Here is a 27,819-nt window from a genome sequence, read left to right as displayed (position 1 = left end):
TACTTTAAAGTTATAAAAAAAAAAAAAAAAAAAAAAAAAAAAAATTTTTTTTTTTTTTTTTTTTTTAAAAAACCTCACCACCTATTTTTTTTTTCAAAATTAAAAATTTTGTTTTACCTAATTTTAAAGCTTATTTTTTTCAAATTCAACCATGTGTAATAAAGTTATGTACGAAATTCATTTTCGAAAATTAATTATAAACGCTCCCGTATATACGCTCATCCGTGCTATGTGCGTAAGTAATTACCGTTCGAACAATAAAATATATAAAAAATGTTTTTGTATAATTCTTATTTATGTTTCTATGTATTTATAACTGTGTATTGTGTATATTTAGATTTTTTTAAAAATGTATTTGCATTTTATATTATTCACTCATTATACACATTACATAAGGATATTCGACAAAAAAATGTTTCAAACATAATGAACTTCTTGCACCAAGAACATCTTCTACTACAGCTATATTATTGCAACCTTCGATATCACATTTTGTTAAAGTTTCGTCTAAACTAAGTGTACTGGATTTCGAATTCGTCTGGGTCTTTCATTCGTATAACCACTTTTAAACCACGAATATTTAAATAAGTTTTGATATCGTGGGGATGACAATTGATTATGTATCAAAGATTGCAATTTTATTATATTATTTCGTTCATGTAAGTTTATATTACTTTCCAACAGTAAACACCGCATCTGAAAACCTTTTAGCAAAATTTTTCCAAATTCTGAATCCCTAAACATCTAATGGTTGTATTTCCCTGTAGTCCTTTCGGTATATCATAGTAGTAATATGTGTTCCAGGAGGTGTTAAATCCGAAATCATATTGGGGCAATGTCCAGTCCATGAATCGATAAGAAGAACGCTATTAGGACCAATGTTTGCGAATAAGCTTCTTCTAACCACATTTTAAAATGATCTGTACAAAATATAAATGTTAATTTAATAGTTTTTTTATGACTCTTATTAAATTGTTAAATAAAATAAGGTTGTTAAAAAAAGTAATTATAAAAGGAAAATACCTGATGTCATTTACCAGATTTCGATGCTTTTACAATAACATTTTCTGCTTTAAATAAATTTTTCTTGTACTCTTGGTCCAAATTTACCATTAGCTTCTTTTAATACAATAAATAAAGGGGACAACAAATTGCCATTACAGGATATTATTGGTTGTATCGTATATGAATGGGTTGTTGATGATATGGATTGCACGACACGTTCTACTTTCTTTCTCCCTGGTTAGACAATGATCTTCCAGAGTGAAGTTCCAATTGGAAACCACTTTGATCTGAATTGTAAATATTTTCAGATCCAAACTGTTCAATAAGAGGTTTTACTGTTTCCAGAAAATCATCAGCTGATTTTTGCAAATCAGCAGAATCTTCTAATGTTCTTCTAGTGACAAACTTCGTAACTTTTCTTGAAACAATTCGGTGAGACTTCTTAAATCTTGCTATCCAACTGTGAGATGCTTTAAATATAGGATTTAAATTTCCTATTTCTTCTTGAGCTTGTAAAGCCCATCTTTTTAAATCAATATCATGAACCATGAATCCTGATTCGACAGCTGCAGTAAATTTATCATGTGTAAATTTGGAGATGTAAGATAATTTTTCTGTACGACTTCCACCTGATTGTATTTGTTCTTCCCATCGCCTTAACTGACGTTCAGATGAAACTCTTCTAAATTTATTTTGTACTACTCTTAGAGGACGATTCCTTTTTCTGTCATTACTGTTTTCATCAGTGTCCCGAAATCGCCAATACTCAACAGCTCGTCTTTTATAAGAACTATCAAAATTTGTATCATCATTTGAACAATGAGGATGAGAATTTAAACTATCTTCATGCCATGCTTCTTCGTCATCTTCAATTATTTCAAAACTATGTAATTTATAAGGTTCTTCATAATCGAGATATATTTCTTCCGTTACTTCCACCCCATTATAATGAAAAACGCTATCCAGTAATATTTTTTTAATGTTTTCCTTTAATTCCACTTCTGCTTCAGTTACTGGCGTTTCTGTTAAATATATTGAATTTATTGACACCAATAAAAGTCTAACAACGTTAAGCGGATTGATAATCATATTCAAAGATGTTATATTTTGCTTTCTATTGCAATAAAAGAACAGTTTACACAGATATTATTACAACGAAAAGACTACACCGACTGTGAGAATTATGCTGCTACATGAACAATTTATATTAACTTATCAGAAATACGTCATCACATAATCTTATTTTATTATTTATTTTAACGTATTAAAGATTTTATTGTAAAAATTATAACTTATCTGGAACACGTACACATAATCTTATCTTATGATTCATTTAACGTAAGATATAAAATTTGTTTATGCCAAATATTGCGACATTGGTATTCGCAAGATTCAATTAAAAAATAATTTTATTATAAAATATAATTGTTTTTAATTTTTATAGAAGAAATTAAATATTAAAGAAATAATAAGAAAGCAGGGGGTATATTTAAAAAATTCTTATTAATTATATTTAAAAATTTTTTTTTAAATCTAAATATACACAATACGCAGTTATAAATACATAGAAAACATAAATAAGAATTATACAAAAACATTTTTTATATATTTTATTGTTCGACGGTAATTACTTACGCACATAGCACGGATGAGCGTATATACGGGAGCGTTTATAATTAATTTTCGAAAATGATATTTCGTAACATAACTTTATTACACATGGTTGAATTTGGAAAAAAATAAGCTTTAAATTAGGTAAAACAAAATTTTTAATTTTGAAAAAAAAAATTAGGTGGTGAGGGTTTTAAAAAAAAAAAAAAAAAAAAAAAAAATTTTTGTTCATATAACTTTAAAGTACTCTTCAAGCCATTAAAATTTGTTGTACGTTTTTTCTTTATATCTCTTATAGTTTAGCAGATATTTGATCCTAAAGAAAAATACCGTTATTCTTTAAAGGGGTGTTTCACCCCTTAAAACTCAAATTGCGCACGTATAAAAAAATACGTGTCTTTTAGATTTGTGTATTTAACAACATATTTCAAGGAGAATCAAATCGGTTCCGGACAGTTGTGACATGTCCCTTGTTAGTACAAGGAATTGTACATTTCTTTGCTTTATCTCCAAATTTCTTGTGATAAAAACAAATTTGTTCCTTAGAATCCGACTTTTTATCTTTTGAATTAGATCTTAATCTTGTTTTACTTCGAGATCGACTAAAAGATCTACCGCGACGACGAAAAACTTCCAGCGCAGCAATTCTTTTTTCTAAATTGGCAAGATCCGATTGCTTTGATTTTAAAGAAGTATTTACTTCGGTTATTTGATACCCGGTATCACGTTCGACTATTTTATCAGCGAGTTCAGCTAGCTTGATTAAGGGTACGTCCTCAACAACAGCTAAAGTCGCTTGAACTTTGTATGGCAAACGTTGAAGCCAAAGTGAATGTAAAATATTATCCGCTAAAGATCCACCGGATAATTGGCGTATCTCTCGTAAAAGCTCCGTTGGTTTTTTATCATTCAATTCAATTCCGGCTAATAATTGACGTAAGCGTTTTTCTTCTGAATCCGTGAAGCGATTAATGAGCGCCGATTTTAAAGCGTTATATTTATCATTTTCGGGTGGATTTTCAACAATTTCCGAAACGACAATTAATGCCTTTTCATCGAGATGACGGATAACAGTACTATATTTTATTTCTTCGGAACGTATACGAAATACCAAAAATTCGCTTTCGACTTGAGCAAACCACAATTTAGGTTGCTTGTGCCAGAATGTGGGAAGTTTTACCAGACGAAATTCATTAGAATGGATCTGAATGGACTCACCAGATTGCTGTTGCATATTTCCAGAGGGTGAATTAAAAATTTCCGATCCCACCTGATTTAAAATGTTCTCTTTCGAAGATGTCAAAGCAGTTGAAGTAGACGGAACAGTAGAGTTAGTTGTCTCAGTTCTAGGAGGAGATCTATCCAAAGGCATCTCGATTGATATTCTGATGACGAAAAGAAACGATCCGGAAATCCAAGTCCGAAGATTCTTGACCACGTATAGAAATTTTTCAAAAATTCAGAAATTGAATTTCCCGCTCAAGAGAATATTCCTATGTTGATCACTGATCACGTCGGGGTCACCAAAATGTAGTAATATTTGTCCACAAACGATAACTTTTTTAAGAGCTTTTATTAATACGTGTTATCAATGAGAAATTACAATAAAAAGTAAAAGCAATAAAAGATGTATTTGTTTAATAAACAAATGGTCTGTAACATAGTAACGAAGGTGTAAAAACGTATAAGGTGTAAGTGTATATGTGGTGTAAGTGTAGATGTAAAAATGCTATAGTTAATGCTACAGTAACGCCACATATATATATATATATATATATATATATAATATATATACACATACCTATTGATTTATTTAGCAATCTGTCTATCTATCGAACTATCTATCATCTATCGATTAATCTATCTATCTATCTATCTATCGATCTATCTGTCTCTTCTCTCTTTTTTACATTGCATTCTTTTATATATGCACACGTATATAATAATTTTTTTTAAATATTGTACATTACAAAAGTAAAAATAATTAAATTTATAATCTAAAAATATATAAAAATTTTTTATGAATATAATGATTACAAAGATTTAGTAGATAATTTTTTGTAATAAATAAATTATTTATATGATTTAGTTGTATCTAACTACTGCTCTGTTTTGATAATAATAGCATTATTATGTATTTAATCTCTAAAATACTTTTATATAAATCATTTATTACAAAGAATTATTTACTTTATAATCAATTATAATTATTATAGATAGGCCTGTTTATACACATACACACACTTACACACAATATATATGTGTATGTGTATAAACAGGCCTATCTATAATAATTATAATTGATTATAAAGTAAATAATTCTTTGTGATAAATGATTTATATAAAAGTATTTTAGAGATTGAATACATAATAATGCTATTATTATCAAAACAGAGCAGTAGTTAGATACAACTAAATCATATAAATAATTTATTTATTACAAAAAATAGGCCTGTTTATACACATACACATATATATTGTGTGTAAGTGTGTGTATGTGTATAAACAGGCCTATCTATAATAATTATAATTGATTATAAAGTAAATAATTCTTTGTAATAAATGATTTATATAAAAGTATTTTAGAGATTGAATACATAATAATACTATTATTATCAAAACAGAGCAGTAGTTAGATAAGAATAAATTATATAAATCATTTATTTATTACAAAAAATTATCTACTAAAACTTTGTAATTATTATATTCATAAAAAATTTTTATATATTTTTAGATTATAAATTTAATTATTTTTACTTTTGTAATGTACAATATTTTAAAAAAATTATTATATACGTGTGCATATATAAAAGAATGCAATGTAGAAAAGAGAAAAGAGACAGATAAATCGATAGATAGATAGATAGATATAGGTTGATCGATAGATGATAGATAGTTCGATAGATAGACAGATTGCTAAATAATTCAATAGGTATGTGTATATATTATATATATGTGTGTGTATATATATATTTATATATATATATATATATATGTATGTGTATGTATGCATATATAGAAAATGTATATAAATAAACTAACCTGTACATCCAGCCCTTCTTGAAGGAAACTCTACGTTTCGAAAGGGGCAAATGTTTGGCGTCATATTTTCGTCCCATGGTGTGGACAACACACAAACTCAAGTATACGCTGCTTTTTACGCGTATGAACGTGCATAGCACCGCGCGACGTGAGTGAGGCGTCGCACAGTAGATCATATCAACGTATAATACGCGCGGATTACTGTGGTACATACATACTACTGATACCGCGCAAATACGAAAGATCTGACGCGCATTTTTACGTACATAATAAATCGGAATATTTGATAAAAAAATATATATATAAAATATATGATGAAAATATATATATATATATATATATATATATATATATATATACACATATAACATATATAATATTGGCATATTATATCTACATATTTTTAGAAAGCATATTTTCTCTCTCTCAAATCACTCGCATACAATTATGAACAAGCAATTTGAAAGAGAGATAGAGAGAAAGAGAGAGAGAGAGAGAGAGAGAGAGAGAGAGTGTCAGAAGCACGGTCGTATACACACCGTGGTCAGAAGACAAGACAGCATGAGAGAGACGAAGATAATATGACTGTCTGTTCTTGTCTAACTGCACGATTGCAGCTCCATCTATCGCGACATTGCGCAACTAATTTTCTGCTCTGTATTATTCCCAAATGTCATTTCGCACATACACATGTGAATGAAATATTCCATAACCAAGATCTTTTTTATTAGACTTCTAAACTTATTTCTGCAAGCTCACTAATATTCCTTTATGCAATCTTTTCCGCGAAATGGTCTTATTTTGTACGTATAAATTGTGAAACTTTTATACAAGCAAATATTGTTATGACGTGACGCGAGAAGCCAGAAAAAAAACTCGTATTTAAAAATTTTTTGTCTTTTTATCACAAATTGAGACAGCTTCGCAGTTTATTATTGTATTAACTTTAATCGTGGAAAAGCATTTGTTATTCTATTAACGCAATAAAAACTTCTTGGTGTTGGAAAATATAATCGGTTCGGCCGATAATAGTAGACCTCCGGCATCCCCTTAACATTATACTTTTCGGTCGATTGCTCGTTACCGTAATTTTTGTTTTGCCGATCTCGTTACACTTTTTATCGCCGCGTATCGCGTACAGTGGTTTAGAGTAGTCGACGTATTACTACCGCTATTGTTGCCGAAGTGTCTTTGTCCGCATTATTCAAGAATGCTTTTCCTGAAAGTCCTCTTTGTGAATTCTAGGTGGAGATAGAACTCCCGGGCTCTCTCGGCGTCGGCTTATATAGCCGCCGAGACGCTCGCCCCGCTCTTGGCCCACCGGCCAATTGCGTTTCGCCGCCCCACCAGTGGTCCGCTGACCATTCAGGATTTCGCGCGCTCGCGGTATGCTAAGCTTGACTCACTGAGAGTTCTTGTTTTTTGGTTTTTCTTATCTTAAATAACTTTATATTATAAATATACTTTGTACATATCCTTGCTACCTATTTTAACCTATTTATTGTTATTTTTGAGTATTTTATTTATTTTGTAATTTTTATTTGTGTTTTAATGAATAATATTCTAATCGTTTAATATATGTAAATATCTGTTAGTTTCGCGAGAAATAATAAATAACATTATTCTTTGCTAAGACTATATGACATTAAACAAAACTGATATTTAAGCTTAAATTAACTTGTGATATTATATTCATATCTTAACTTAGCGGAATACAAATATTTTGACAAAGTGATATTTCGCATTGTAACTAAAACGTAGTTCGTTGATTTATTAGATATTTTACTAGTAGCTATTTATGCTATTTAATTGTAATATGCTTATTATTTGTGATGTTTGACTAGTAATTGAGATACTTTAATAAATCAACGTAACTTAACTTAAAATATTTGAAATACATGTCATTTGGTTGTTTAAACGTAATTTTGACATATTTCGTAACTTAAGAATGATTTTTGGTAAAATTATTAAAAATGATTTTTATGAAATAAAATTGTTAAGATTACATTTCTTTTTGTTATTTAAATGTATTTTATTGTGTTCGGAAATTTAAACTTAATTTTTGCCGACTTTTATGATTTTTTCTAAATTTGCATAATTAAACTAAAAATGTTTAAAATACATATCTTTTATTTGTTTGATTGTATTCTAGTATGTTTTAACTCTAAACTCAAACTTTGACAATACAAAAAGAAAATTTACTGAAATGACTGTTTATGGTTATTATATTATTAAATTGCTTCTAGACTATTTATCTTAACTTAATACTTAAAATTAAATGATGTTATTCTATTTACATTTTGGCGGTCGACTCGCTCTGCTGCTGGATCGCCGCTTCCTTCGACTTGAGATTCTCTTCCGGACTGCGACTCTCTGTGGTTGGTCGCACTGTTTATCTTCATTTTCGTCTGCTTCCAGTACTGGGTTTCTGCTCAAGCAGTCTGCTTCCACATTTTTCTTTCCTAGCGTATGTTTGATCTTAAAATTATATTGCAATAAGAAATAGGTCAGGTCTCCTAGTTCTTCATCCGGCCTTGATTTGATATTCATGTTTTCTAGTGGTTTATGGTCCGAGAATACTGTGAATGACTTGTCTAATAGCCAGTACTGCCAGTGTTTTATGGCCTCTTTGATTGCTAGGCATTCTAAGTATATCGCTTTCTTTCTTTCTTGATTTTTATTTAATTGTTTTGAAAAATATGCCACTGGTTTATCTGTTTTATCTGGTTGCGTTTGTTTTAAGACTGCACCGACGCCTTTTAAACAAGCATCTGTGTATATTTTTATTGGTAGGTTTTGGTCAAATATTGCCAAGATCGGTTTCGAACATAGCAGTTCTTTAGTTGTCTCGAATGATTTTTGACATTCGTCTGACCATATAAAGTTTTAATTCTTTCTCAGAAAGTTATGCAGTGGATCTAAGATTATTGCTCTCTTTGGTATATAGTCGTGATAAAAATTTATTTTTCCTAAAAATTGCTTGATATTTTTCCTAGTCTTCGGAGTTGGAAAATTTTTTATTAAAATTAAATTATCCTTTATTGGTTTAACTGAGTTATTTTGTATAATATGACCAAGATATTTCGCTGAGTTTTCAGCAAATGTGCATTTAGTAAATTTTAATCTGAACCCTTTCTTCTTTATTGCTTCCAATAGTTGTCTTAAATGGTTTATGTGTTCCGGAAAGGATTTTGAGAATACTAAGATGTTGTCTATGTAGTTTACAGCGAAGTCCGTGAGGTTGTATGTTCTTAGTATATTTCCAAGTATTCTTTGGAAAATCGCTGGTGATGTTTTTAGTCCATAGGGTAGGCAAGTCCATTGATAGTGTCCATTCTGAGTGACAAATCCAGTTTTATTTTTATCTTCAATCCTTAGGGGGATTGACCAAAACGCAGAGTTTATATCCAGCGTTGTAAAAAGTTCACAATTTCTGTCTTTATTACCAGATCTTCAATCCGTGGAAAAGGTTGGGCTTGAGGTATTACTATTTTATTCAAGTCTCTGAAATCTATGCATAGTCAATTTTTTTGTTTTCTTCTTTCTTGAAAGCTAAGGTTACTGGTGCCGCAAATGGGCTGTAGGATTCTTCTATAAGTTTTTTTTTCCAATAGTTTTGATATTTGCCCTTCAATCTCTTTCTTATCTTGCTCAGTACATCTGTAGGGCCTTTTACTACAGTATTTGTCAATAAATAGGTCTATTCGTGCTTCATATTCTTTCACTAACCCGATATCATATTTGTCCTTTGCAAATACTGTTTTATACTTTTCAATCATTTCGCTTATATCACTTTTTTGTCTAAGAGTCAGGTGATTTATTTTTATCTTGAAATTTTCTTTTTTTACTTGTTCATTAAAATTTACTAGAGACTTTTTTTCTTCGTTATTATTATGTAAATTCGTAGAAATTTCTTCTGTTCTAGTTTTATTTTGTTGATTTGAGTTATTTTTCTGAGTTATTCTTAGATCTTCATTCTGGACCAGTTTAAATTCTTTAATCATGTCTAATCCAATTAGAAAATCATATATAAAATTTTCTTTATCGATGATATATACATTGACTTCTTTTTCTATTTCATAGATTTTAATTTTTAAAGTTGTCAAACCACTTGTTTTCTTAACACCATTAATTGTTATTAAATCTGCGTTGTTGGAATGGTTTTTTCTTCCTTTTAATTTTAATATTTTAGAATTGATCAGAGAGACATTTGAGCTTGAATCATAAATTCCAAATAGATCTATTAGTTTGACTTTTATTAATGGTGTTACTGCTCGTTTTTTGTTTCTTTTTCGTTTAATTTCGTTTCAATTACTGAGTTGTTAACATGTTTTATAGAGTTTTTTTTTTCTTGCTTATTTTCTTCGGATTTGAACCAGCATAGGTGTTCGGGGTGGTATCGTATACTTTTTTTTCTTTACAGATTGTACAGGGTTTTTTCCTTCCTTTTCTTTTGTTTTCTGGTCTTTTGTATTTTTATTATTTTCAAATTTTTTTTTGTTTGCCAGATGTTCTAGTTTTCCGATTTCGTTGTACAAGTCTTCAGTTGTTGTTAAAGTTTCCCTGTCAATTCTATCTGACACGAAGTTTGGAAGGCCTGTCGCTATCAAATCTATTAGTGTACCTATATCAATTGATTTTCTTATTTCCAGCAAAAGTTTTTCTTTCTTGATGGCGTAATCCAGCAGAGGTCCTGATTGGTATTTGAATGAAAAGGCATATCTAATTGCCGACCATCCTTTATTGGCGTATGTCTCAATAAAGTTTGTTTAAAATTGTCACGTATTTTCGGAGCGACGAAGCAAGGTCAATCGTAGAAATTGAAAATATTCGACGCCGAGATGTTATTCCGGTTGTTTTCGATTCCGCGAGCGAGGAATCTACAAAAACTCGCCTTTGTCTCGCGTTTCGGAGCGTGATGGGGCAATCGTCCGCGAATAGGATTTCAGCACGTGTGCCACGCGTCGATCGGATGATCGATCGCCCCCTTAGCTGCCGAATTCCGCGAGGATCAAAAATGAGTCTACTCGAGGAGTCTGAACTGAAGAGACGTCTCCGTGTATATCAGCGAAAAGAGCATCGCGCGAATTTATCTCGTTCTAGAGCAAACTTCCGCGTTTTAATCTTGTCTGCGAGAGTTTTGAATAAAACTGCTTTGCCTCAAAAGTGAATTTCTCCACCTTTACAATTTTCTCCGCATCCAGTCTCCTTCGTATCTGCGAGCCGACTTATAAATAAATAAATTTGCCTCTGCGCGGAAAATTAAAACAAATCGAAGGTTCTCGCACAAAATTTTTTTTCCATTTTCTCCATTCTGAATTTGTGCGCGACGGAAGGCAGGATAAGGATGTCGGAAGCGAGAAGACGGCGAAGCACGACACTCGACAAACACGTATCGTTTAATATAACTATATTTTAACTAAAAACAAAGGAAATTACAAATACTGAAAACCGCACAGAATTTACAAAAAGTTAACGGATTAGGAGAATTCAAAAGAAATAGCCGAGTCGGTAATTAATAATTAAACGTTCCGCAAGCAACGGTAATTAGACGTGGTAAAGAGAAAAAGACAAGCGATCTTTTTCTAACAGTAGCAACACACTCTTGACACGACGAGCAATCGGAGAAGAGCGCCGCGATCACGAGAGAGGAGGCTTTTATAGGCCCGTGTTTCTAGAATAGTCGAGAAGAATCCTCTTTATTCTATCGTTTTGCTGAGGTCGAAAGAGCGTTTTGTGTAATTGTTTACTTTTAGAAAAATAATCTTTTTATTGTTATCGGAACTAAAGTGTATCTCCTCTCGCGTGACCGCGGTGTTTACAATTATCGGGGATTTAACGTAAGCGCTTTCTTTTCGCAGGCGCGGGGTATATGTATACCGGTGCGGCCGAGCGCTATTTTAAAGAATATTAATAAAAAATGATGCATGATGCATGTTGCATGTCACGATTTGCATGAGCTTTAACGCAATAATGTTCTTAGGTCTTTTCAGTTTACAATCAGCCGTTCGATTTTCGAACAGAATTTATTGTGAGTTTCATCATCATACAGCTATACCAATCTCGGCTGGATTTATCCAGGAACAGCTTAAAAATTTCAATTTTTCCTTTGTCTTCCTTTATGTTAAAGCGTTCACATTCTTTTTCAAAATCGTTTACCCATTGGTACGCGTTAGGGTTTTTATTTGAAAATTTTTCAATTGTAAATTATCCTGCTATTTTCCCTAGATTTTGTTGTTCAGAGTCTCGTTGCTTTGCTTCCAATAATTTATCTAACAATTTTGTTATGGTTTCTTTTGAAGTTTTTTCCACGGATCTAGCAGCAGATTGTATCTCCATTCTTTCTTCTAGAAAAATTTCATTGAATTGTAAGTTTAGTTCTTCATCCAAATAAACTGTACGTAGTTCCTCAGATAACTTGATTACAATTTTTTTGGATTGGTGTTGTTGAAAATTCGTTCTTCGGAGCGAATCCTCGAGGACGATCGAATTTTCTAGAATGTTTTTTGTTAAATTCCTTAGTGTTTACGCCAAGGAAACACGTGAAACCAACGTGTACACTCGCCGCTAATTGGCGTGTGTACATCGCCTGATTTTCTGATGGTCCAATCGAGGACCCCGATCGGCTGCCGCCCTACGCGAGCTCCGAAATTCGCGCAGCCCTCGAGTCAGTCCTCGAGAGAGTGAGCGCCGAGAAACATAAGTCTCGTACGCGACGAACTTGTAAAAGTGAATAAACTAATTTAAACCGTTTCAAACGCGTACAATCATTTGATCACGTTAACCCGGCATCCTACAACGTTAAAACTTATACAAAATAAATGGTCCTTCGAGCCGGATAATAAAAAACCGATCGAGTGATAGTGAAATCGCGAAAAGAACGGGCTCCTTCGTTTCGTACCTTATTCGAACGATTGACAATTTCTGCCTCGTGTGCCTATATCGGGGCAGTAAATTTAGAAACGCAGTGATCCGCGGCACGAGAAATCCGTTAATTACGCGTTCTCGTTTGGAGTAGAAAGACTCCGTGTGCGGGAGTGAGACCGCGCTACACGACAATTAGCCGTCGCGCGCGCTCCGAAACAGTCTCTCTCTCTCTCTCTCTCTCTCTCTCTCTTTCTCGTTCTCTCTCGAAGACGCGAAGAGCGAGAGAGACGGATCACCGTCGCGCGCGTTCCGAAGATCTCTCTCTCTCTCTCTCTCTCTCTCTCTCTCTCTCTCTCTCTCTCTCTCGCTCTCTCCAAGACGCGAAGAGCGAGAGAGACGGTATCACGCCGCGCGCTCCGAAGCTCTCTCGCTCGCTCTCTCTCTCTCTAGCTGCGGCTCTCTCGATCGCGCGCCTGCCGTCGCTCCGGCCTAAGCCGCGGCGCTCCGGCCACGTGACGGTCACGCACCCTCACGTATCCGGTGTACATCGAATTCTGCATTTGAGTAGACAGAATTTCGACGTTGAAGTGTCACTTGCAGTGCAAGCGCCGCTATCACGCGCTTTGCAATTTTGCATTCGGACGGCAGTTAAACGCCGTTCGAGATTAGTGACTGCACGTGTACTCCGCTATCACGCCCCAGTGATTTTCTTAATTGAGTGCGGTGAACATTCGCGAGTTATCCGCAAACGCCGCAAGCACGCGCTTTGCGTTACGATAATCGCAGTGACTCTCAATGATTAATCGTGACTCTTACTGATTAACAGTGACTCTCAGTGAGCGTGCGCCGCTATCACGCGCACCGCACCGGTGAATCTTAACCAGTGCATTTTTTTTCTCACTGACTTTTGACTCTCGCAGACCACAGTGCAAACGACCGCGAACGCCGCTATCACGCGTACGCGTCGTGCATCTTTCTGTGACTCTCTCGATCATCTTGTTGATTTTCGACGTTTCTAAACATTTAAAAGGTGTGAGACTTGCTATTTCGATGCCGCTATCACGCGTCCGCGTCGTGCATCTCTCTGTGACTCTCTCGATCATCTTGTTGATTTTCGACGTTTCTAAACATTTAAAAGGTGCGCGACTTGCTATTTCGACGCCGCTATCATGCGTCCGCGTCGTGCATCTCTCTGTGACTCTCTCGATTATCTTGTTGATTTTCGACGTTTCGAAACATTTTAAAAAGTGTGCGACTTGCTATCTCGACGCCGCTATCACGCGTCCGCGTCGTGCATCTCTTTTTGACTCTCTCGATCATTTCGGTGATTTTCGACGTTTCTAAAGATTTAAAAAACCACGCGATTTGCAATTTCGACGCCGCTATCACGCGCCACGCAATCGCTTCGTGTGAGAAAGACAGCCGATAACGGCTTAACGTGACGGTGCGCTAACTCGCGCTCGGACTCTCTCACTCTCTCTCGCGCGTCAATCAGCGGGCGCTTCAAGTCTGCGCGCGCGCTTGAATATTTTGCTTCAGTAGCGAATAATCGATAAACGATTCAACAATCCGGCATCGATAATCATGTCGAATGCCGTGAGTGACCTGCTCATCGAGCAGGGAGCTTGTATTGACGAGATCAAACGAGATCTCGTCAACTTCAAAAAGCTGGCCAAATCAAACGTGACACTCGCCAAGACGCGAAGTAGGCTTGCCAAGTTGGAGGAGCACTGGGCCGCCTGCCGCGGCCTTCATGTCAAACTGCTTCAAAAGACGACCACGGAGCAGCAAACGACCTTGCCGTACTTCACTCTGGAAGAGTTCCTGAAAGCTGAGGATGTCTACATCGACACGGCCGATCTGCTGCAAGATACGATAAGTCGATTATCTCCTAATACAATTCCGTTTACCGATCGTAGTTCCGATTCCTCCGTTCGCGAAACAAATAATCATTGCTTCCAATTGCCACGCATCGCGCTGCCAAAGTTTTCTGGGAAATTAACCGATTGGGAAAACTTCCGAAACATTTTTGAATCTCTCGTAGTAACTAACGACGCTCTTTCAAATTCTCAAAAATTTCATTACTTAAAAACGAGCGTAACGGGAGACGCTTCCTTGCTGATCAATAATTTAAAAATTTCCGATGCGAATTACGAATCTGCCTGGCAATTGTTAACTAATGAATATGACGATAAGCAAGCGTTAATCTATGCTCATTTACACGCGTTTATTAGCCTTCCACTAATGAAAAGCGAGATTGTAAGCGATTTGCGAAAATTGCGCGACACAGTGTCTGCATCATTAGCCGCGTTAAAAAATCTCGATCGTCCAGTAGAACAATGGGACGACATTCTTGTTTATACAATAACGCAAAAGTTTAACGCGAGAACACGTACCGAATGGAATTTAACGCGAATCAAACGAAATGAGTCTTCTTCTTATCAGGAGCTTAATGAGTTTTTAACTCTTCGTATACGCGGCTTGTCGGACTTTGCCGATTCAAGCAAGGACTCCGGTTCTTCGAAAAATGATAAACCGTGTTTAACGGTAAACAACGTGACTGCCTTTAAATGTATTTGTTGCTCCGGTGAGCATCACGTTTCGAAATGCGAAGACTACGCGAAGAAATCAGCTTCACAGCGTTTTGCTCTCGCGCGCCAACATAAACTTTGCTTTAACTGCTTAAAGTCCGGACATTTCCCGTCGAAATGCCCGAGCAAATATCGGTGCAGACAATGTCGTCGCTCGCATCACACATTGCTGCATTCAGCGGCAAATCAAAATGCCTCCGATAACTTGGCCAGTTCCGAGGCTACTACCTCCGAATCTGCGTCACAAGCCGCATCTAATGCGATCACAAATCAGACGGTCAATACGGTCGCGGCCGTCCAGATAGTACCGCCCTCGCTTCAGGAACATCCAAATGTCCTCTTGGCGACGGCATGGGTCGACCTCCATACGGGGGAGGGTCGCTGCTTAAAGGTTCGCGCGTTGTTGGACCAAGGATCCACCTTTAGCTTTATATCAGAATCGCTCTCACAGACGTTGCGCACTAAACGGCAACGAGCCGATTTACAAATTAAATGCTTCGGCGAAAAATACACGGGTACTGCGAAATCGCGCGTAACACTACAGTTAACCCCGTGTGCTCAAGCCGATCCGAGCTTTCCTCTGACGGCTTATATTTTTCAACGCATTACTTCATACGCTGCCTCGCGGATTCAGCCCTTCGATGCGTGGCCTCATTTACAGGGTCTATCTTTTGCTGATCCTGATCCTTCCAGTCAACATCAAATTCATTTGTTGATCGGTGCTGACTTTTACGGCTCGCTTCTGAAGCGCGATGTCCGTCGAGGTCCTATTGGAACTCCGACAGCGCAATTGACCGCTCTCGGTTGGATCCTTTCCGGCCCCACAAATAGTAGGCCGACTACTACTGCTCAAGCATCTGTATTAAACTGCGTGTTGGAACAAAGCACGCACTCTCTTCTCCAGAAGTTCTGGGAAGATGAGGAGATCTCGCGGCCTGTCCCCCTCACGGAGGAGGAGGAGAGGTGCGAGGTTCATTTCATCGCCAACCACTATCGTACCCCTCAGGGACGCTATGCGGTTCGATTGCCCTTCAGGCATGATTTCCCGATAAAAATCGGTGATTCTTTGCACATTGCAACCTCGCTTTATAATAAAATGGAAGGAAAGCTACGGCTTCGTCCTGAACTTCACGCGCAGTACAACGAGTTCTTACGAGAGTATAATTCGCTCGGTCATATGAGGAAGGTGGAATTATCTGACCGCTCCGAGTTCGAGCCGGTATATATTCCTCATCATCCCGTTTTGCGCGACTCGAGTTGCACTACGAAATTGCGCGTTGTCTTCAATGCTTCGTGCAAAACGAGCAATAAGACTTCGCTTAACGATCACTTACTGATCGGTCAGAGACTGCAGCAAGACCTCTCCGCTATATTATTGCGCTGGCGTCAATGGCAATTTGTTTACACGGCGGACATTGCTTAAATGTTCCGCCAAATTCTCGTGCATCCGTCTGACGCGGATTTTCAAAGAATCTTATGGCGATCGTCGGCCGATGGGCCGATTGAACACTATCGCCTTCTCACTGTAACGTACGGGCTCGCCCCCGCTCCATACCTCGCAATGAGGGTACTGAAACAGCTTTCTCTAGATGAAGGCGACCACTATCCCGCGGCTGTTCCAATTCTCAGCGAGTCCCTCTACGTGGACGATGCACTCTTTGGCGCGGACGATACGACTTCATTGATAGAAGCTCGTGTCCAACTAGTTGAAATCCTGCAAAAGGGAGGTTTTCAACTACGAAAGTGGGCTTCTAATGCCTTCTCTCTTCTTCAAGGACTTTCGGCTTATCAGCCGGAAGTCACCGATCACTTACTCGTAAAAGAAGATGACCTCAAGGTTCTCGGGCTTTCATGGCTTGCTAAAGAGGACGCGTTCAAATTCGTGATAACTCCGTTGAGATCGGTTACGCACACGAAACGTTCCGTTCTCTCGTTCACGGCAAAATTATACGACCCACTAGGATGGGCTGCTCCGGTTGTTGTAACCGCGAAAATCTTGCTACAAGAATTATGGCTTCTCAAATGTGATTGGGACTCCCCTCTTCCAGAGGAGTTGCGCGATCGTTGGGAGAGCTACACCAACGATTTAGAATCATTAAACCGCGTCCGAATACCGCGTTGGACCGGTCGACATTCCAATAACCTCGCGTTCGAAATCCACGGGTTTGCCGACGCTTCAAACCGCGCTTACGCGGCGGTCGTTTATATTCGAGTGCTTCCTTCGCCAACGAAGTTTCAAATCACTCTGCTCGCTGCTAAAACAAAGGTCGCGCCGATCAAAACCGTAAGCATCCCGCGCTTGGAACTGAACGCTATCGTCCTCCTCAGCCGGCTAATCAAGTGGACCTTGACATCGTTGAAATTACCTTTGATTCCAATATACGGATGGACGGATTCGACCATCGCTCTCGCGTGGCTCCGTCAACATCCATCAAAATGGAGCACCTACGTGGCTAACCGCGTATCCGAAGTGCATACCTGTCTGGATTCTGTTTGTTGGAATCACGTTCCGTCTCGAGATAATCCGGCGGACTGTGCCTCGCGCGGCTTGACCGCCTCCGAGCTCGTGACTCACCCGCTATGGTGGAACGGTCCACGATGGCTTCAGAAGCCATCAACTGCGTGGCCGATTCTGAATGTCTCAGCTCCGCTCGACTCTGCCACCAATCAGCAGGTGTCGGTGGAAAGAAGACGGCCTGTGACGCTCCATGTTCAAGAGGCCGAGGAATGGGAACTCCTATATAGGTTCTCCACTTGGACCAAGCTTGTCCGCGTGACTGCCTATATGAATCGCTTTATTCTTCGTGTAAAAGAAAAGAGCGCGTCTCGCTCCAAACTCTCCCCCCTTCTGAACGCCGATGAGTTTAGGAGGGCGGAAATCTTCTGGTTGCGCTATCTGCAACAGAGATTCTTCGAGCGGGAAACGCGCTCACTAAAGAATAACGGCACCATGCCGCATTTGAGCTCGTTGAGCAGATTGAGTCCTTTTCTAGGAGAGGACTCTTTACTCCGTCTTGGCGGGCGATTGACGAATTCCGCGCTCAGCTATGACGAGCAACATCCTATAATAATTCCGAAACATCACTTATCCGATCTCTTAATTGATCGCGCTCATAAATCCATGCTCCACGGGGGGACACAGCTAGTACTCCGTGTGCTGCGTCAGCGATACTGGCTTATTGGAGGCCGCAGCTCAGTAAAGGCGCACATTCGAAAATGTGTAGTTTGCACTCGTCACGGGGCTAAATTGTCTTCTCAGTTCATGGGCGACCTTCCAGCCGCTCGTGTCACTCCTTCGGCGCCTTTTACTCATTGTGGGGTTGATTACGCCGGCCCACTCCACGTAATTTCATTCGTCGGCAGAGGGCAAAATGCCAGAAAGGTATATATCGCTCTGTTTGTTTGTCTTGCTACAAGGGCGATTCACCTCGAATTAGTGGAAGATTACTCCACGCCCGGCTTTCTTGCAGCCTATCAGAGGTTCGCTAGCCAAAGAGGTCTGCCGCGTCACATGTATAGCGACAACGGCACAAATTTTCATGGAGCTAACCACGAACTCCATCGACACTTTCAATCCTTATCGAAGGATGCTGAATTGCGAAACGCACTCGCAGGCGACGGAGTGAACTGGCATTTCATTCCCTCCGCCGCTCCACATTTCGGCGGCCTTTGGGAGGCCGGAGTCAAGAGTCTTAAAACGCATCTGAGGCGCGCTGTTGGTTCCCACACACTTTCGAGGGCTGAACTCGCGACGCTTCTATGTAAAATAGAAGCGTGCCTTAACTCGCGACCAATCGCTCCGCTTAGTGACGACCCGGGTGACTTGTCGGCGCTTACCCCGGGTCACTTTCTGATTGGACGGCCCCTCGTAGCCGTTCCGGAGGAATCGGTACTTGCGATCGACCCGCGTAGGCTCTCGCGATGGCAACTAGTCCGTGCCATGCAGGAAACCGTGTGGCCTGCCTGGTCACAGGATTATTTACATTCGCTTCAACAGCGAAACAAGTGGTGCAAGCAGTCTCCTAACTTCGCAATAGGCGAATTAGTATTAGTTAAAAGTCCCGTGCTCCCTCCGAGCAAATGGGAGCTTGCCCGAGTACAGCAGATCCATCCCGGTTCGAGTTGTGACCATACGCACCTCACGGTCCACATTGAAACGACCTATTGCGCAGTTATGCCGACTGCCAATACGTGATAACTCTAACGCGTCCGCAACGGATGAAACCGCTAACTTGTAAGAGTTATGTAATCTTCGAGACGACTTTCTCAGTACGAGTCGTCTTCACCTGTATGTTTTTTGTAATCATCTTCCTCGACGATTCGCTCCCGCTTCGTTTAAGTTTATTTTGCATTCGTTCGCATACGAGGCGGGCGGTATGTTGAAGATTCGTTCTTCGGAGCGAATCCTCGAGGACGATCGAATTTTCTAGAATGTTTTTTGTTAAATTCCTTAGTGTTTACGCCAAGGAAACACGTGAAACCAACGTGTACACTCGCCGCTAATTGGCGTGTGTACATCGCCTGATTTTCTGATGGTCCAATCGAGGACCCCGATCGGCTGCCGCCCTACGCGAGCTCCGAAATTCGCGCAGCCCTCGAGTCAGTCCTCGAGAGAGCGAGCGCCGAGAAACATAAGTCTCGTACGCGACAAACTTGTAAAAGTGAATAAACTAATTTAAACCGTTTCAAACGCGTACAATCATTTGATCACGTTAACCCGGCATCCTACAACGTTAAATCTTATACAGGTGTCTTTTTGTTAATGTCTTCTTTATCTTAGCCAATGCTTGTGTTTTTATCAATTCTGTATGCAAATTTATTGGCTGATATTCATCTGGGATAATGAAAGAACAGCCATCCAATGTATCTATGGAGGTTAGGCACAGTATGTTTGATTTCTCGTCTGCCGATCCTCTTATCGTAAACCCAAATTTTAGTGAGTCTATTTTCTTCTTTTTTATCATAAACGAATTGACGTTTTATAAGATAACTCTTTATTTTTCGAGATTTGATCAAACCAAATCACGTTGCTGTAAGAACAAAGTATTTATTTTGTCGGTTTATTACAGTATTTACATTATTTACAAACGTTCTCACCTGTAAGAACAAAGAAACGTCAATTAAAGTTTATTCTCCAATCCATCAATTCCCTCTTTCCACCGTCCTTGATCACTATTCTAATTTCTCTGATAATTCCTTTTCTCGTGTATTTCACCACGTGGTTTTTCTTCTTCTCGTACAGAACGCTCTCTATCTTACCCGCGTTCAAAAGCGCGGCAATTTCAATTTAAAGAAATTGTTGGAGAGCGAACAAAAAACCGACGAAATACCGGCGGCCGAGAATCGCTGATCCACACTCGATCTCGATGTCCGAGACCGAGGTCGCACAATCGAAAACATATTTTCGATCTCTGGATCGACACTCGGTTTTTGTCAGAGCGACAATTCAGCATTCTCGACGGTTTTTATATATTTGTCACCTTTCTCTTTGGCAGCGCGGGCGTCCTTCTCCTTACTTGCAGGGTGGATCGAGGAGCTCGGGACAGGGGAAAGGAGGCCCCGCGCTTACCGTTGCGCGCCTTTTCCGGGCAGTGTTTGCGAGCTGAGCTCTCTCGTTTGGTCACGCGAGCAAACGACCTTTTCACATAAGCGAACATTTATTGTCTTTATGCCTGTAATTTATCTTAAAATATACTTGTGAGTGGAGTAAGTTTGAGTAAAGTGTTATCGGATCCTGTCCCGTTTTCCAAAACTCATCCCTCTTTGCCTCCAACCGTATTCAAACGAACAATCGAACGGCGAGACAAGAACATTACTGGTCCTTCGAGCCGGATTTCGTGTGCGCGACTCCGACCACACGGTAAGCGATCTTATCTCTTTCTAAACTTGTATATTCTTAATATTGCTAGACATTAGACATTGCTGGACAATTTATTATTAACAATCATTATAGTCAGTGACATTTGCGACATTGACGTTTCGATCAGTGGAATAAGTAAAAGTGCGAGAGTGATCTCGCGATAGAGACAATAGTGCCGTTCCACGCCCCCGCGCGCGCTTCGCCTAGAGTTCGAGGGCCCGCTGCTCCGATTCTCCCGCCTAATGCCGTTCCGCGCTCCGCGCCCGTCTTGCCTATCGATTTGGACGATCCGTCGCTCCGCGCACGCTGCGTTTACGTGTTCGCGACCGCGATCAGCTGAGCGCACTTTCTCGGATTTTCACGTAAGATCGTCGCGCTTTGTTTTCACGCTCGTTTTTCCGTCTCGTATAAAGCTCCACGATGGAGGCCGCGCTGAAAAGACAAATGATCACAGCCGGCTTCATCGAGCGGTTTTGGGATAACCTTGTTAAAATCGGGAAAAATAAAATGACTTGATCGTTTCTCTCGGCGCGCCTTGAATTACTAGAAAGATACTGGTCGACGTTTTACGACGCTCATTACTCGCTCATGGATTTTGAAAAGGTGGACGCGTCCGACTATATGAAACGGGACATTTATTCGTCGACCGAGGAACTTTATGTTAATATGAAGGCTCGTATCAACTCCCGCTCGTACATCCCACCGGCCAAAACCACGGAGTCAAAAGATGACTCGAGTGCGGTTATGAGGCAAATCCAATTGCCGAAAATAAATCTGCCGACCTTTAGCGGCGATCAGTTGGAATGGGAGGGTTTTCGCGACCTTTTCAAATCGCTAGTTCACGACGTGAACGGGCTCGGCGCGGTGCAGAAACTCCAGTATCTGAAGGCAAGCCTCACCGGGGAGGCCGCGGCCGTCGTGGCGAATATCGAGGTTTTCTCGGAAGGATACTCGTCGGCGTGAGAAGAATTGGAGTCGAGATACGACAACCGACGGGTGCTACTCGCGACGCACATGCGTGTCCTCCTCTCGGCTACGCTAGTGACGAAACCATCTGCGACAGAGATAAACCGCCTGATTAGGCATCGCGATGCCTGCCGTGAATCAGGCATCGCGCTCCTTCCGGGCAATGGGTCGCCCGGTAGAGCATTGGGACGACTGGTTCGTCCACATCCTAGTGGAGAAGCTGGATTCCGCTAGCCGCCTCCAGTGGGAGTCTTCGCGCAAGCAGTGACTTTCCGACGTTTGAGGAGCTCAAGGAGTTTCTTCTTACGCGGTCGCGCGCGTTGGACGCCGCCGCGCCGCGAACTTTGACACAGACGACTTCGGGTAAATCGAGGCGGACTGAGCGACGGGATGACGTCTCGTCACATGCAACCTCCATGAACAACGAAGAAAAGGGATCGCCGTGTCCGCTGTGCAAGGAACAGCACCCTTTGCAAGCGTGCCCGCGCTTTAAGGGATGCTCGGTAGAACAGCGCCGAGAACAAGTGCGTAAGCGGAAGGCATGCTTTAACTGCCTGGGACAGGGTCACACAGCAGGAGCATGTCCATCCTCATTCCGCTGCCGCCAATGCAACGAGAGGCATCACACGCTTTTTCATCTAACGGGGAACAATACGACGTCACCAGCGGAGACTCCTCGAGCTGCGGCAGAATCCACTGCACACTCGGAGAGGCCTTCGTTCTCGGAGGAGACTGGACAGGTAGCAGCGCTGTCCAGCTCCACCTCCGGTACAGTTCTCCTCGCGACGGCGCTTGTTCGTCTCATCGGAGAGTCGGGGAGAGCTCTAACAGTGCGAGCGCTACTGGACTTAGGCTTAGAGGCGTCTTTCGTCTCAGAGCGCGTGGCTCAGCAGCTGAGACTGCCGAGGCGTCGAGTCAACGTCACGGTCTCAGGCCTGCAAGGCGTCACCACCGGCATGGCGACTCATGCGGTGACCTTGATGGTTGGAGCTGACCGATCGCCATCTCTGCGGATAACAATCCCGAGGGCATTGGTGCTGTTCAGACTCACCGCGTTGACACCGGGAGGTCGAGTTGCGAGGCATGATTGGCCTCATCTTGAGGGTCTGAAGTTGGCGGACCCTGCGTTCGATAGGCCTGCAGCGGTCGACGCCGTGCTGGGAGCTGACGTATACGGCATGCTACTCAACGGTGACGTGAAGCGCGGCCGCCCAGGACAACCGACCGCTCACTCGACCGTCTTCGGGTGGGTGCTGATGGGCCCGCTCACCAGGGCAGCAGACTCGAACAGCATCGCCTCCCATCACAGTATACTACAGCCGGACCTGCAAGAGGACCTTCGCCGATTTTGGGAACTGGAGGGGGTATCCGCGGAGCCGATCCAAACTCCTGAGGAATCGTACTGCGAGCGACTCTTCGCAGAGACACACTTACGCGACGAGGGCGGCCGTTACGTAGTGCGACTTCCTCGAAGAGAGAACCCGCCGACGGGACTTGGAGCCTCTTGTCGGAGGGTCCAACAGATGCTGCTCAGCACGGAGCGTCGGCTCGAGCGGATGCCGGCGCTCAAGTCAAAGTACACAGAGTTTATGTGTTCTTATTTGTCGCTAGGACACATGGAGCTGGTGCCCAGCGGGGAGAAGGAAGCCTGTAGCTCTTACTACATGCTGCATCACACCGTAGTAAAGCCGACAGATCCTGAAGGGAAGATCAGGGTGGTCTTCAACGCCTCGTTCCGGACAACTACAGGCGTTTCTTTGAACGACGTGCTACTCTCAGGTCCAAAATTGCAGGCAGACCTCTGGCTTGTACTCACCCGTTGGCGCATGCATCAGTACGCGTTCACGACGGACATTGTGAAGATGTTCCGTCAGATTCGCGTCTACCGGGACGACACGGATTTACAGCGAATCCTATGGCGGGCGGACCTCGCTGCTGAGATACAGGAGTTTCGCCTCACCACCGTTACCTACGGTACGGCGTCCGCGCCGTATTTCGCAATTCGCACATTATTACAGCTGGCGAGGGATGAGGAATCCCGCTTCTCTCAAGGGGCGAAAGCTATCAGATCCAACACCTATGTAGACGACATACTTGCGGGAGCGAGCTCCCTGGAGGACGCCCTCGAGATCAAGCATCAGGTGGTGAGTCTTCTCAGGGTGAGCGGCTTCGAGTTAAGCAAATGGGCCGGATCACACGCCGCTCTATGCCCCGAGGGAGACAAGGCTGAGCGGCTCTTTCTAAAGACGGACACCGTCGGCACTCTCGGTGTGTACTGGGCTCCAACCACCGATCGGCTCACACTGAGAGCAATTCCGACGCTGCAGTCGATCGGTAAACAGACCAAACGGACCGTGCTCTCGGATATCGCAAGACTATTCGACCCGGCGGGTTGGGCTGCTCCTGTTCTTATTGGAGCTAAGGTCTTCTTGCAAGAACTCTGGATGGCCGGCCTGGATTGGGATCAACCGCTCCCGCCGACGCTGCGAAATCACTACCTGCGACTAGCGTCTGCCCTGCCGGAGTTGGACCGGTTGAGTGTTCCCCGGTGGACGGGAGTCACGGAGGCGGACGGCCGTACGAACCTACAACTGCACGGGTTCTCCGATGCGTCGGAGAGAGCTTACGCGGCCGCAATTTATTTAAGGGGCACTGGATCAAATGGCGCTCATACAACGAGCTTACTCGTCGTCAAGCGAAAGTCGCACCGGTGAAGCCGGTGTCAATTCCACGACTGGAGCTGTGTGGAGCCCTGCTCACCGCGCGACTACTCCAACGGACTGCCGCGGGACTTGGACTCACAAGCGAGAAAGTTTATGCCTGGACCGATGCCAGAGTGGTTCTTGCATGGTTGTGAGCACATCCCTCCCGTTGGAAGCCGTTCGTCGCCAACCGGGTGCCGCCGTCCAGGAGATCGTGTCGGCCGATCGCTGGCATCACGTTCCAACAGCGGAGAATCCAGCGGATGCTGCCACCAGAGGCATCACGCCCTGTGAACTCTCCAGTCTTCAGCTTTGGTGGAGGGGCCCCCCATGGCTGACAGGTCCGACCGAGTCCTGGCCGAAGGAGGCGCATGAAGACGTCGACAGCTGCGAGGAGCGCCGCTCGCACGCAGCCACGGTGGGCCACGGCACGAACGAAGAAAACGAACTTCTTACAAGATTCTCCTCTCTCTCTCTAAACTAATACGCGTTAGCGCGTTCTGTTTTAGGGTCCTCAGACGAGAGGCGCAGACGAGAACGACTCACCTCTCAGCCCAGGAACTGAACGACTGCCGATTACGATGGTTACGGATCGTGCAACGGCAGGACTTTGCGGGCGAGCTCAAGGCCCTCACGCGCGAGGCTCCTTTATCGAGGAAGTCTCCGTTGCGGGCACTGCGGCCATTCCTCGGACCGGATGGGTTGATCCGAGTAGGCGGACGACTGGAGAACGCGTCACTGAACTACAAAGAGAAGCACCCAATCGTCCTAACGAAAAGGAGTCATCTTTCGCTGTTACTGGTGTGTGACGCGCACTATTGTACGCTGCATGGGAGACCTCAGCTGACACGAAGCGTCTTGGCCCGGCGGTACTGGGTCATCCACGCCAATACGCTCATACGCGCCGTGATCCACTGCTGCGTGCGGTGTGCGCGCTTCCGCACCACCGCGGCCCAGCAACAGATGGGACAGCTGCCGGCCGATCGGGTGCGGATCATGCGCCCGTTCTTGTCCGCAGGAGTGGACTATGCTGGGCCAATCCAGCTACGCGCCTCGAAGGGGCGAGGGCACAAGTCCTACAAGGGCTACATATGCCTATTTGTTTGTATGGCCACTAGCACCTAGAAGCTGTATCCGACCTCTCATCTGCGTCGTTCTTAGAAGCTTTCAGACAATTCGTATCAAGACAAGGTCGCTGCGCGCACCTGACAAGCGACAACGGGATGAATTTCCGGGGCGCGGACCGAGAGCTTCGCGAGATGTTCGGCGCCGCCTCGGACTTCTATAAATATTGCAAGGAGTTGCTGGCTGCCGACGGCACCGAGTGGGACTTCATCCCACCTTCGGCCCCCCACTTCGGCGGGCTTTGGGAGGCCGGGGTCAAGTCCACCAAGCATCATCTCCGACGCGTCCTCGGGGAGCAGACCCCAACTTACGAGGAGCTTTCCACGCTCCTCTGCCAAATTGAGGCTTGCCTCAACTCGAGGCCGCTCAGTCCGCTGAGCGCGGATCCTACGGACTTTGTGGCTCTTACGCCCGGTCACTTCCTCATCGGCGAGGCTCCGGTCAATGTACCGGAGCCCTTCACGCTGAGGAACCCCCCCGGACAAACCCGTGTTAGATCTCGACTGATCTCTAATTTGCGTGATCATTTTTGGCGTAGGTAGTCGCAGGAGTACTTGCAGCACCTCCAACAGCTGATCAAGTGGAGAACGCATGGCCAACATCCAACCTGGCGCCCTCGTGCTGCTGCGAGACGACCTCCTGCCGCCTGCTAAATGGTCGCATGGACGGGTGCGAACAGTACATCCGGAAGACGACGGACTAGTCCGCGTCGTGACCGTCGACACGGCTACCGCTACGTTGAAGCGGTCGATCGCGAAGATCTGTCCGCTACCAGGGTCATCGGACCCTTAGAATCAACCGAGCAAAGGACGCAAGGCGGGCGACAGCCCTACATCTCCACCCTGTTTTGTCGCTAAGACGAGGCGGGCGGTATGTTGGAGAGCGAACGTAAAACCGACGAAATACCGGCGGCCGAGAATCGCTGATCCACACTCGATCTCGATGTCCCAGACCGAGGTCGCACGATCGAAAACATGTTACCAACGTCGATACAAAAATTGTGTCGATTATTTCACTGTGGACAACTATGATTTTGGCTACATGGACATGCCTTCACCATCGGTGTCATGCAAAACACAATCATCCGAAAATGATTCTGACCAAGAAATGGAGGAGGAGGAGGAGGAGGAGGAGTCAGATAGGAGAGAACCATCGTCATCATCATCATCATCATCATCATCGCCAGATTTCTTGTCGGCAGCCTATTTATCTTTCTGTGATAAAATAGGTGTACAACATATGTGATATCAGCGTGTTCTGAGAGAGAGAGTAGATATGTCTTCGCGGAAGGTGTAAACATGTCGATAGACAACTACTGAGCAGCCGCTATTTTTGTTTCGTTGGAGATCATCTTTCGGAGATAATTGCATCATTGCATGAACAAAGGGATGACCGGGATATATAATGAGGACCGATGTCACTGCCAGGTCATAGTACGGTGACATTTCGGCGTAATAAGTGACTCGAGAATAAATTGTTTTTGTAATAAAAAATGGAGAAAGACAAAGAAGTAGTGATCTCCGACGATGAAGAGATGGAGGTGGTCGTCGTCCCGGATGACGAGATGGAGGTCATAACCATCTCCGACGACGACAGCGACAGTGATAGTGCGATGTACGACCCTGTGTACGACAGGGAGGTGAACACGTCCTGGATGACATTGAGGAGATGGACGTTGATATCGTACCCATTGATGAAGACGGCGATGACGATGACGATATGACGATGACGATGACGATGCGATGGGTACGATAGTGACAACGCTGTTCGGGAGTCGTGCAGCTCCCGCAGTATGGCATACGCGCGCCACTGCATCCCTCGACGAGACAGCGAGGGGTATCACTGTGGCGTCGTATGTCATGGCATTCGTCGCACCATGGGGGCCGATCAGGATCGCTTTCGCTGTTTCGTGAGAAACAGGAGCAGATTCCTGAGCATCACAACCCATCGAGGGACACACTACATCGCCGGTACACAGCTGTACCCGAACTGCGTTGCGAAGATTGCCGGGAAAGACCTATACGTGTTCTACCTGGCCACACGCTTGTCC

General features: G+C 42.7%; 3 protein-coding genes and 3 pseudogenes across 3 annotated transcripts; 3 read left to right on the top strand and 3 right to left on the bottom strand.

The window, feature by feature from the left end:
- Positions 1-391: 391 nt before the first annotated feature.
- LOC146721568 (uncharacterized) lies at positions 392-1,033 on the bottom strand (annotated as a pseudogene).
- Positions 1,030-2,173, bottom strand: LOC146721567 (uncharacterized; annotated as a pseudogene).
- Positions 2,174-9,925: 7,752 nt separating this feature from the next.
- LOC146721566 (uncharacterized) lies at positions 9,926-11,853 on the bottom strand (annotated as a pseudogene).
- Positions 11,854-14,109: 2,256 nt separating this feature from the next.
- Positions 14,110-16,539, top strand: LOC146721565 (uncharacterized). Its single transcript, XM_085486615.1, has one exon. The coding sequence runs from the start codon at positions 14,110-14,112 to the stop codon at positions 16,537-16,539; it is 2,430 nt and encodes an 809-aa protein (XP_085342741.1).
- Positions 16,540-16,677: 138 nt separating this feature from the next.
- Positions 16,678-19,311, top strand: LOC146721564 (uncharacterized). Its single transcript, XM_085486614.1, has one exon. The coding sequence runs from the start codon at positions 16,678-16,680 to the stop codon at positions 19,309-19,311; it is 2,634 nt and encodes an 877-aa protein (XP_085342740.1).
- Positions 19,312-22,358: 3,047 nt separating this feature from the next.
- LOC114941943 (uncharacterized) lies at positions 22,359-24,656 on the top strand. The gene has a single exon (XM_029317144.1). It carries the CDS (start codon positions 22,359-22,361, stop codon positions 24,654-24,656), a length of 2,298 nt encoding a protein of 765 aa, XP_029172977.1.
- Positions 24,657-27,819: the final 3,163 nt, after the last annotated feature.

Source organism: Nylanderia fulva, unplaced genomic scaffold (genome assembly GCF_048542155.1).
Source record: "Nylanderia fulva isolate GAGA-0341 unplaced genomic scaffold, ASM4854215v1 Scaffold451, whole genome shotgun sequence".
NCBI classification, from domain to species: domain Eukaryota; kingdom Metazoa; phylum Arthropoda; class Insecta; order Hymenoptera; family Formicidae; genus Nylanderia; species Nylanderia fulva.
The sequence above is the reverse complement of the archived record's forward strand: the minus strand, read 5'-3'. Positions and strand labels throughout refer to the sequence as shown.